Source organism: Sinocyclocheilus anshuiensis, unplaced genomic scaffold, assembly GCF_001515605.1.
Source record: "Sinocyclocheilus anshuiensis isolate Anshui unplaced genomic scaffold, SAMN03320099.WGS_v1.1 scaffold955, whole genome shotgun sequence".
Taxonomy (NCBI): Eukaryota; Metazoa; Chordata; class Actinopteri; order Cypriniformes; family Cyprinidae; genus Sinocyclocheilus; species Sinocyclocheilus anshuiensis.
In genome coordinates this window covers 1,325,345-1,336,618 of record NW_015546094.1, presented here as the reverse complement: position 1 = coordinate 1,336,618, position 11,274 = coordinate 1,325,345, and the positions used below count along the sequence as shown (strand labels likewise).

The 11,274-nt window shown below is 34.7% G+C and overlaps 3 protein-coding genes across 6 annotated transcripts in view; 1 reads left to right on the top strand and 2 right to left on the bottom strand.

Annotated features, from left to right (window-relative positions):
* LOC107700202 (transient receptor potential cation channel subfamily V member 5-like) overlaps nt 1-4,331 on the top strand; it is a 6,827-nt gene extending 2,496 nt beyond the window's left edge. Inside the window, exons 8-17 of the mRNA XM_016501780.1 lie at nt 166-312; nt 467-546; nt 2,094-2,229; nt 2,317-2,403; nt 2,503-2,579; nt 3,066-3,231; nt 3,312-3,378; nt 3,457-3,725; nt 3,805-3,911; nt 4,008-4,331. Of these exons, the coding sequence (XP_016357266.1) occupies nt 166-312; nt 467-546; nt 2,094-2,229; nt 2,317-2,403; nt 2,503-2,579; nt 3,066-3,231; nt 3,312-3,378; nt 3,457-3,725; nt 3,805-3,911; nt 4,008-4,260 (1,389 nt within the window). The 3' untranslated portion in view covers nt 4,261-4,331. The remainder of the gene's footprint in view (nt 1-165; nt 313-466; nt 547-2,093; nt 2,230-2,316; nt 2,404-2,502; nt 2,580-3,065; nt 3,232-3,311; nt 3,379-3,456; nt 3,726-3,804; nt 3,912-4,007) is intronic.
* Nucleotides 4,332-4,417: 86 nt separating this feature from the next.
* LOC107700203 (CD209 antigen-like protein D) lies at nt 4,418-9,913 on the bottom strand. Of its 3 annotated transcripts, XM_016501781.1 has the most exons (7): nt 9,653-9,913; nt 9,343-9,444; nt 7,303-7,413; nt 6,149-6,250; nt 5,870-6,021; nt 5,672-5,772; nt 4,418-4,922 (listed from the first exon to the last, which is right to left on the bottom strand). In XM_016501781.1, the coding sequence occupies exons 1-7, from the start codon at nt 9,744-9,746 to the stop codon at nt 4,799-4,801; spliced, it is 786 nt and encodes a 261-aa protein (XP_016357267.1). In that variant the 5' UTR covers nt 9,747-9,913; the 3' UTR covers nt 4,418-4,798. The 3 variants fall into 3 exon arrangements, with proteins under 3 accessions (XP_016357267.1, XP_016357268.1, XP_016357269.1); XM_016501782.1 differs by lacking the exon at nt 9,343-9,444 and having other exon boundaries at nt 9,653-9,910; XM_016501783.1 differs by lacking the exons at nt 9,343-9,444; nt 9,653-9,913 and adding an exon at nt 7,498-8,063.
* Nucleotides 9,914-10,337: 424 nt separating this feature from the next.
* Nucleotides 10,338-11,274, bottom strand: part of LOC107700204 (gamma-aminobutyric acid receptor-associated protein-like 1) — a 4,519-nt gene continuing 3,582 nt past the window's right edge. For both annotated transcript variants that reach the window (XM_016501785.1, XM_016501784.1), the window contains one exon: nt 10,338-10,768. In XM_016501785.1, the coding sequence (XP_016357271.1) occupies nt 10,703-10,768 (66 nt within the window). In that variant the 3' untranslated portion in view covers nt 10,338-10,702. The remainder of the gene's footprint in view (nt 10,769-11,274) is intronic.

Sequence of the window (11,274 nt, the reverse complement as noted above, 5' to 3'; positions counted from 1 at the left end):
CTCTCTAAGCGAGATCCCAATTCGTCGGTCATCCGACGTGACGTCGAGAGTGACCGACTGAAAGGGAACTTTACATGCACCTCTTCCAAAAACATGCATCTTTATCTAGAACAGAATTGCGTAGTAACATTTTGCAGCATTTAATGTTTTTGTGATGCTGCACAGGCCTTCCAGCACTTCGTTAACCGCAGGCGGATTATTCAGTGGAATCTGGGACCATTGTCCTCCAACCTTTACGACCTCACTGAGATTGACTCCAGGGAGGATGACCTCTCAGTGCTTGAGATCATTGTCAGCAGTCAGAAGAGAGAGGTGTGTAAATGTGTGCTGGACACATTACGGCATGCTGCACTTGTAAACATTAATAGAGATTATGAAAATCATCAGTAGCAACAGATTAAATCAAATTGCTGTAGCTGGGCTTTTCTTAGTTCATCTCTTAACAAAGTGGCCTCTCTTGTCTCAGGCCAGACAGATCCTTGAGTTGACTCCAGTTCGACAGCTCGTCAGACTGAAGTGGAATCTGTATGGGAAACATTACTTCAGGTGCCTTACTATCACATGCTATAAGAAACAGCATTTAGTTTAGGTATTATTTTTATCTAATTAATAAACTAAAAATATTTGCAGCTGCATTTCTTAAATTTCTTTGATATAGCAATCCACGAACTTCAGATTTTTAGTGTTAATTTTAAAAATCACAAAAAAATTTGAAGGCAACTGGTTTGTCTGTTTTTAGGTCAATTAATTACATTTTATGGTAAAACAATTATATTATATCATATCATATCATATATATCATATCATCATATCATATTATATGTGACCCTGGACCTTAAGTAGCACAGGTAAATTTGTAGCAATAGCCAAAAATTAGAGCTGTCAAATGATTAATCGCGATTAATCGCATCCAAAATAAAAGTTTTTGTTTACATATGTGTGTGTACTGTGTATATTTATTGTGTATATATAAATACAGACACATACAGAAAATATTTTGAAAATATTTACATGTATTTACGTGTATATATTTATCTTCATATAAGTAGTGCTGTCAAATGATTAATCGCGATTAATCGCATCCAAAATAAAAGTTTTTGTTTACATATGTGTGTGTACTGTGTATATTTATTGTGTATATATAAATACAGACACATACAGAAAATATTTTGAAAATATTTACATGTATATATTTATATTTATATAATTTATATTATATATAAGTATATTTAATATACAAATATAACAGATTTTTCTTAAATATATATGTGCATGTGTGTGTATTTATATATACATAATAAATATACACAGTACACACACACATATATTATGTAAACAAAAACTTTTATTTTGGATGCGGTTAATCACGATTAATCGTTTGACAGCACTACCAACCATACATTGTATGGGTCAAAATTATCGATTTTTCTTTTCTGCCAAAAATCATTAGGATATTAAGTAAAGATCATGTTCCATGAAGATATTTTGTACATTTCCTACCGTAAATATATAAAAAATGTATTATCATTAGTAATATGCATTGCTAAGGACTTTATTTGGACAACTTTAAAGGTGATTTTCTCAATATTTTGATTTTTTTGCACCCTCAGATTCTAGATTTTCAAATAGTTGTATCTCGGCCAAATATTGTCCTATCATAACAAACCACACCTCAATGGAAAGCTTATTTATTCAGCTTTATTATGTATAAATCAATTAAAAATGACCCTTATGACTGGTTTTGTGGTCCAGGGTCACATATTATATTATATTATATTATTATACATTTATCTTTTATATTATTATAGATATATAATCTAAGGTCTAAATGTAATATCATAAACAGAAGAGTTGATATACTTATGTCTAAAATGTAGGGTAATATGACATGGAGGTTTAAAGGAACATTAGAATATGTTGTACCTGTTTTTCTTCAGCTGACTCTTCAAAAGCTTCAAGCTTTTCCACATATTCAGCATTTTTTTTCTGACGTTATCAGAAAAATATTTCACTTTGAAACCAGCGATGTGCTATGAAACGATGTTTATGATTTCAGCCGCACTGATGATGTTGCTCTATTGATCTGTTTGCAGGTTATTGATGCTGGTGTACCTGCTGTATATCAGCATATTCACTTTGTGTTGTATAAACCGCCCCCTGAAGGACATTCCTGAGAATTACACCAAAGCAGACAACGACCAAACCATAAAAGTGCAGAAAAGCTTTACGGTGTGTGAAACATTATTATTTTTATGTTTCTGTGTATCAAAGCACTTTTATATGTGTCTGCAAGAACTTGTCTTTTTGCATGTTTAGGAGAGCTATCAGACCTATAAAGATCACCTGCGTTTAATTGGAGAAATTATCAGTGTCATAGGAGCCATCGTTATTCTGCTGATAGAGGTCAGCAAAATTTTGTCAGACATTAGAAACATTATGTAATAACATGTAAAATATTATCAGTATTATGCCAAATCACTTCTTATATTTAATTATTTTCAGATTCCCAGTATTTTGAAAGTGGGAGCTAAACGCTATTTTGGACAGTCTGCGCTTGGAGGACCCTTCCATGTCACTTTGTAAGTTCATATTTGGACATATTTTAAAAGTGTCATTTATTCCTGGCAAAGCTGAATTTTCAGGAGTCATTACTCCAATCTTCAGTGTCCCATGATTCTTCAGAAATCATTCTAATATGCTGATTTGGTGCTCAAGAAATCTTTGTTATGACTATCAGTGTTAAAAACAGTTGCTGATACATTTTTTTCAGGTTTCATTGATGAATAGAAGTTTAAAAGAACAGTTTTAATTGTTAATTAAATTCATTGTTGCCGATATATGGTCTCATAGTCTGTCAAATGAATAAAAATGAAATAATTGTCATATATTTTTAACAGTTAGACAGCATAAATAGTTTAGATAAATTTGTATGCATATAAAAAATTGGCAGGTCTTTGGCATCAAAACATTTGAAACCCCCTGCACAAACTATCATTTGAATGAAAAAAGTTTGACTGCATGCATTCACTCACACTTGATTTACGCTTGATGTATTTGTGTGGCAGAATTAGCTACGCGAGTCTGGTTGTGATTTTGTGTGTGCTGCGGACCACTGGAATGGCAGAAGACCTCGTGCCGATGGCTTGGGCTTTGGTTCTTGGCTGGTCCAATGTAATGTACTTCGCCCGAGGTTTTGAGATGCTGGGACCCTACGTCATCGTGATTCAGAAGGTGGAGTGTTTCGCTCACTCTTGCTGGTTTCTAGACCCAGTATAGATTTATAATGGACATGTATGGATGTTCTTTTGCAGACGATATTTGGCGATATGACAAAGTTCATGTGGTTGTCCCTTATCTTCCTCATTGGATCCGCTGCCGGTTAGTTGCATCAAAAGATACTCACATCGTATGTGAATTTGTAACATTAAAAGTGAACTTCCTTGTCTACTTCCTCAGGTTTGTGGGTCTATTACGTGACTCAAGAACCTTCAGCTTTACCGCCATACCGCTCGTTCCCCATCACCATCTTCACTCAGTTTGAGCTGAGCATCGGTCTGATTGACTTGCCAGTGGACCATATGCTCTACACCCATCCAGTGGTGCACTGTGTCCACATCTTCTTTAGTGTGATGTCATACATCCTCCTGTTCAACCTCCTGATCGCCATGATGAGCGACACGCAGTGGAGGGTCACCCAGGAACGTGATGAACTCTGGAGGACCCAGGTTGGTAGTGTAGCTAGTACAGTCCCACAGTAATTGTTCTGGAAGCATGCTGGGTAAACATCAGTTTCTCCGTTCGTAGGTGGTGGCCACTACTCTGATGCTGGAACGGAGGTTACCACTGCACCTGTGGCCAAGACTGGGCGTCTGTGGTCTGGCGTTTGGCCTTGGAGAACGCTGGTACCTCCGGTAAGGATGCCTTGAATCACAATTCCAATTCAAAAGCATCACTAAACACAATTATTTTGATTAGTCTTATTTGTTCACAACATCTCATGATTCCAGAGTGGAGGATCGCAACGACCCATTGGTGCAAAAGATGAGACGCTACATTAACGTGTTCTCAAAGGATGGCGAACCAAAGGAGAAGGAGGAAACAGGCAAGAGTGAGCCAGGAAATGATCCACTGCAAACTAATTTAATTGTGAAAAACAGGCCGAAAAACAGGAGACCAATAAAATGCTGGCAGCTCATTCGGCAGAGTATAGAATGTGAAAAGGAAGAAAATGTGGATAGCCCAGATATCAAGTATATCTAAAAATTGCTCCAGATCAAGTAGTAATGTTTGGGTGATATGACATTCCTAATATTTAAAGGGTTCCTGTTACATTATTCTGCGTTATTTAGTGTTTTATAAAATGGAAATATATATAGGTGTTGTATTGGGTAGACAAAGTTGAACTGTGCACCATCTATATTGTTAAATATAAAGGTGGAAGTTTAATTAAGCAATACAGAAAGACGTTTGAGAGAAAGTATGAGCAATTCAGAAAATTATCGTGTGACCGTTAAGACATATTCAGTGCAAATAAACAAGCTTTGTATACATGATCAGTACGGTTAGAAATTAGTGCAATTGTAATACAAATAAACGGGATATTTTCTAAAACTGCTTTTTTTTTCTCCTCCTATAATGCTACATAATGCAAAAAAATGTACAAAAAAACTTTGCACTGTGTTGATGGACCAAATGTCCCTATTTCTATCTTATTTATCTTGAGGATTTGTTATGATAGGTATGATATCCAGATATATATTGTAAGTGATTTCAATGGGTGTAGATGATGTTTGGACATCTACATCTTTTGACAGATGTACTGTAAGTATAAATTGCAGGAATATGGGCGCCAGCTCCGTTCAGGTGGTTCATTTCCAGCCAGGATGGCACACTGTCCAGGAAAGGAAACATCTCCCCAATATCTGTGTGTGTGCATAAGGACCATAGTCAGTCAGTAGCTACTAAACCACATTTAAACATATTTTCATTTTACAATACTTATTTGTATTTGTAACCATGTGATAAATTATTTATCTTGAAGGGCAAGGTGAATTTTTTTGCAAGTGCCTCTCTGAGTTTATTTCCTATTTTATGTATATTTTTCTGCTGTAACAACAACAACAACAAAAATTCCCAATGGTTTCTCACATTTTCCCCTCTTTATTTTAAATATTCAGTTTTCTTTTTCAAAATTATTGATTTATTTTTCTGTTGTTTTGTCCAGAATCAGAGGGAGAAAAAATGGTCTAAAAACAATCAATAACAAAAATATTTATATTATTTTTTTTAACAATTCACAGAATATTTGAAAAACAAATAAAGGGGAAAAGTGTCAAACAAAATGTGGAAAATCTTTGGAAATGATTTGCTAATTTTTAAGGTTACTCAGTTTTCTTTTTCAAAATGATTAATTTATTTTGTTGTTTTGTCCAGAATCGGAGAAATTTTTTATATATTTTTTTTGGTCTAAAAACAAATACAAATATTTTCTTTTTTTAAACAATTCACTGAATATGTGAATTGACAAATAAACGGGAAAAGTGTAAAAAATGTGGAAAATCTTTGGAAATTATCTGCTTATTTTAATGGTTACAAACAGCTTAAAAATAATGTAGTAAACAGACCCAACTTTTTTCAACTCGTCCCTTTTGAACCATAATTATTTTCCCACCTCGCTGTCAATACAGCGTTGTTAATCCATGTCCATTCATTTGTCCCCAAATGACTTAGACCAATCCAATAGTGCAAATTCCCTTTCATACTCAGATACATCTGCAGAGATGAGATATCGTTGAAAAGCATATGAATACATTAATATGCGAATCACTTCTATGAGTTTTCATTTCACCGTATTTACTGATTTACTGACCTGCACACGTTCATTAGTAATGACAGCAAGATCTCCTCCCTTCCTCTGGCATTCCTCCCTGCTCTGCTGCCAGGTGAGGCGGTTTTGAGACAGGAAGTAACAAGTATTCTCGAACCTCAGCCAGCCCTTGCCACAATCACTGCACAGACGCTCTGCACACACATTTAGGTGGGGAAGCAAGAAAACACTGAAGTAAAGTAAAAATACGTTTTATATAGAAAAAAAGTCAAACATACATAAAACCTAGTTTAGATAACTGAATGCTGTTCACAAACTCACGAGGCAGTTGGTAAAGCTCTTGGCATCTCTCCAAGCTGCATTTCTGTTCCGATAGAGACCTGGTAGTCTGCTCTACCTCCTGACATGGCGGCGTCCCAGTCACTGTTCAGAATATAATGTAACAATGTATCCTCTATTAACCAGTTACCACGGCAATCACCATTTCCACCAAAATACCATAGTTACAGCAGTTATTTTAGTACTGTGGATCCAAAATAAAGTAACATGGAGATCTGGAAACAAGTTCTTACAAGAATCTTACTCTCATTTTGTGTAATTTTCTTTTTTGATCACATTTTCCTGAAGGTAAACGCTATATTGTTTTTTGTACTAATTTGAACCCTCCTATTGTTCAAAAAACTGCACCCACTTGTGACCCTTCCTTGAAAACCATTAAAAATGTATTGATTCTTGATTATGCTCAAGTACAGTTGGTCTAAAGACTGTTTTTATGTCTTTTTATCTGGTCTCAAAGTATATTATGATTAGGTGTTTTTAATTCGATAATTATGGAATAACAATTAAATAAATAAAACAAGAGAGAGAAGTGTTAAAAAAAATTACAAGTCTGGCAAAAAATGTGACTCTTTTCCTGGCTCATTTCATTTACTTTTGGCCGTTCATAATGTATTATATAGCAGCTTCTGTATTATTCTGCTGTTAGTCTATGAACAAGTTTATGAACTTGCAGCAGTATGTGTATGAAGAAAATTACATCCATTTATTGTACCCTATCATGGAGAACAGTATGTGTGAAGGGTTAAACCCTATGTTATTTTAAATGTAAAATATTTTTCATTCAAATGTAATCCTAATTTACAAATAAATACATACATAAAAAATACTGTTGCATAACATACTGAAAGGCCAAAGGCCACAAGTGGTTCTTCGGTAGTCAAACCCGGGAAAGACCATATAGACCATGCCTTTAATAGTAGCCTATTTTTTTTTTTTTTTTTCATTTATTATTATTATTAAAAACGTTAGCTTATATTTCGCTTGTTTAGATATTGTTGACAAAGCCTGTTTCCAATATCAAAAACGATGTGGTATTTATAGCGTATTTTGACCCCCCCAAATAAAGACAATAAAAGGGCTAAATGAATACATTTTATAGGTTCCAAGCTGTACATGTAAAAGACGGTCGTACTTACACTTCATAAACAGTACAAGGACCACGATCAGCAACAGGACGCAGATGACAAAAAGAACCAGCGAAACGATGCGGTAAACACGGAGTTTCCGGCGAATATCTAGCGATGTATCTGGAGAAAAATATGATACATTTGTCGTTACATGGACCGTCAAATAACGGAAGTCAAGAGATGTGCAGTCGCAACATTCATCACCTGAATCCGGCTGCAGCGGTTTCGGTTCAGACTTGCCTTCTGTGTACTTGCCGAAATTGCAGAGTTTTACGTACATGTTTCTGCGAATGCAAAACCGGCTCAGTTCGACGAAGGCCAGGGAATAATCTGCAGGCGTTTTTATGTGCGCACTAATACACTTCAGGGGGTTTCGACCGCGCGCAGGGGCTTTGACGACGACGCTCCGTAACACAATACCAGCTCTGTGTCCTCGCGTGCCCTTCTGAAACCTTCAAGTGCTCTCTGGACAAAATAAGATACCCGCTGTCCTCGAGAGAACAAAATATGCAGCTGTGTCCCAGATATGCTTTTTACTATGTGAGCTAAGGTCATACAAAAGACTGTTCAAATGACAGAGCAATCTATAATTTATGCGGGCCTTGGTAACATGTTTCAAACGATCGAGAACCCACTTGGGTTATAATTTAATGGATAGAAATGCTGTTATAAAAGAGTAAGCTGTTTAATGTTAACTATAACTAAGCACAACCATAACACCTCACAATGTTAGTCACTTTAAAAGTAACGAATATGCCGCTGTAAAAACCTAATTGACACAGTTGACTGGCAATGGCAATTAACATGGCAATGGTGAAATATGGTGATGGAAAAAAATGAGATGGGAGGAAAAATGACAGCCTATAATTATTTAAAATGTATAATGCTTTTGCATTCTCCCTAAATAGATTGCATTCGCTTGCAAAGGTTTTGCATTGCCCTTTGCCCTCGCTCTCAAAAGCGCTGAGTTCCTTCAAAGGTTTTTCGAGCAAACACAACAATTTTAAGAGGAACTTCACACAAAAGTTTGTGAAGGAAAGAGGGAATGCAGAGTTTCTTTTGCAAGCAAATGCAAAGATTCTTGATTCCACTGGGGAAAAAAAGGATTCCTGGAAGTCCCTGCATGATTCTAACTAACATGATTTATAACATGTATTTGTGTTTCATTTGACATTTTTATGTGCTAATATATTGTTAGTTTACATTTTTTACATTCTATTATAATGTCACCTAAATGCCACTTGTGTGCATGTAGCATTATCATAAAATCATAATTTGGTTCTCGTAAGCACAGCTATATTTTTTTTTTTACATTTTTTTAAATTTAACCAGAATTTTTACAGTATAGGCCATTTACATGCATCTTTTACTTCTTTTATCCTTTTTATCTTGTGATCAGAAATGTTAATTTTGTTTGATATTTTGCTTTAACTCACTGACCACTGCATCAGTTTTTTTTCTCTCCATCTGTTTTTGTTCCTCTTTCTGTCCATTTTCACTTGTCCTGTTTTAGACTATACAGCTGGATCCTATATCACACAGTTTTACATCACACAATGAATATGTACATGAATGCATGTAAAAAAATATATATTTAAAAATTATATATACACTCTTAAAAATAAAGGTTCTTCATTTGGCATCGATGGTTCCATGAAGAACCTTTAAAATGTATAGTAGTAGTAGTAGTAGTAGTAGTAGTAGTAAAATCCTTTCCAATGCACAAAAGGTTCTTTATGGAAAAAGTGTCTTTAAATTATTAAAATATTCTTTACACTAAGAAAAAAAGTGGTTCTTTTAAGATCTGTTTATTAATAGGTGCTTTAGGCAACCCAAAATAGTTCTCCTATGGCATCACTGCGAAAACACCATTTTGAAAGCATTATTTCGATAAAGTATGTGAATACTCCTAAGTCTTTTTCATAATTTAAGCTTGTGCACAAAACAAACTCCTGGCATTTGTATCATTAAATGAGTATTTGTATTCACTTTATTAGCTATTTATTGGCCTGAAATGTGCATTACTATAAGAAAATGAGTTTGTGTTACCGTTATTGACTGTATAAGAGCAAGTTGAAGAGGGCACACCATATTCATGTTCAGATGGACTGGTGAGAGTGGAGTAAATATTCCCTTCTTCTACCTTCTCTGCTGCAAAGTCATTCGGAGAAAGTGCAGTTGAAAAGAAGCAGAGTTAAATATGAAAAGAAAACCGTATTGACATGTATATAATGACTGAATACTGAAATTTTCTGCTCACATACTGCAACCTCTCCCAAAGTGAAGGGAGGAGTCCTGTTTTAAAAGAAATAATAGCTTGTTTAAGCTTATAAATGAATGATTTTATTAAACATTTTACCTTTCGTCTCCTTCTTCGGATCTTCTTTCTCCTTATCCTCCTCAACCGTTGTAATCTCCTCCAACTCCACTTCTACCTCTTTCTTGCTCTCCATTGTTGTTTTTTCTGTCTGTATAATTCCCTTGAGTTTCGTTTTTTCGGGCTAACTTGTCAGAGGTCCCAGTAGGTGCAAACTCTTTAGCAAAACTGATTTAATTTACTATTGTCTAAACAACTGTTTAGAGAAAAAATGACACGGTAACCGAAAAGCTTGCCACTTGTAAATATGCTGACCTGATGCTTGTTCACATCAGGATAATTCTGAGCATCACACATTGTTCAAAAGTTGTTTTCCCGCAACTTCCTCATTACAGTCCGGCTCGTCGCCACGATATATCCTTCACTTCTCTCTTAATCATACCGTCAGAACGAATTAAACCACTAGTCATGTCTTATCCTAAAGGAAAAGAAATTCAAATATATTAAACACTGTTTATATGAGTCACTAGTGTCTCTGTGGTTAAGGGTTAAATGTTTAAATATTATTATAAAAAAATGCTGAATAGTATAAATAATGGTATGAATTTTAATATAAATAAATAGTATGAATATTAACTGAACCTTATTTGTACTAAAATGCTGTAAACATTATGTACAAACTTATACACAAGCTTAAACATTTTAAATATTTTTATTATATGCACAAAGTTATTGAAAATACTTTACAAAAAAAAAGAAAGAAAAACAAGAACAAAAACCTATTTGCATTAAATACAAATGATGCGCTCCTGGGAGAGAAAGATGAAATTAAAACTTGCTTACTTTACTACTTTTTTTTAAATGTATCTCTATTTTTGTTTTTGACCTTCCATTTTCTCTTTAGTGTCCCAATGCTTTAATAATCTGTTTAATGCATCACATTGTAGTTTCCCCCGAATACTGATAAATACAAACAGCACCCTTTAGTCCCCATTATTGAACAATGCCCTCTTTAGGTACAATGTATTGAACATGGGATAATAATGCGTCATCTTTCTCCATCTCTTCTCTCCAGTCCTTTCGTCCTCCGTCTCAGGCACCGTAAACACTCTCATTACTGTATGTCATGTACAGGAACAGGTCTTCCTCATGGTGTTCCTGAAAACAGAGACAGAGGTGATACATTTAGATCAAATGATTCAGTAGTACTATTTTTCATTTCACTTTATAATTAAAAAGTTAAAACGGTTTATATACCGTTCAAAAGTTTGTGGTCAGACTCGGTACAATTTTTCTAGAAAGAACTCAGCAAAGACACATTCAATTGATCAAAAGGGACAGTAAAGACCTTTATAGTGTTACCAAAAAAAAAAAGAAGAATTCAAATGAACTGCTGTTTTGAACATGAAAGAATACTGGAAAATGTATCACGGTTTCCACAAAAATATTAAGCAGCACAACCATTTTCAACATTGAGAATAATAAGAAATGTCTTGAGCAGCAAATCTATTAGAATAATTTGAAGGATCATGTGACACTGAAGACGCGTAGGATAATATACATTTTAAAGGGGTTCTATTATGCTTTTCCACTTTTTCAACTTTAGTTAGTCTGTAATGTTGCTGTTTGAGCATAAAAAAGATCTGCAAAGTTACAAAGCTCAA

Bases quoted from the DNA above. Each gene is read 5' to 3' on its own strand.
- LOC107700203 (XM_016501781.1), bottom strand. From the start codon at position 9,746: ATGGAGAGCAAGAAAGAGGTAGAAGTGGAGTTGGAGGAGATTACAACG. The intron at 9,445-9,652 runs GTAAAATGTTTA...ATGACTTTGCAG, and splicing joins TCCGAAGAAGGAGACGAAAG to CAGAGAAGGTAGAAGAAGGG. The intron at 6,022-6,148 runs GTGAGTTTGTGA...ATGTGTGTGCAG, and splicing joins AGAGCTTTACCAACTGCCTC to AGCGTCTGTGCAGTGATTGT.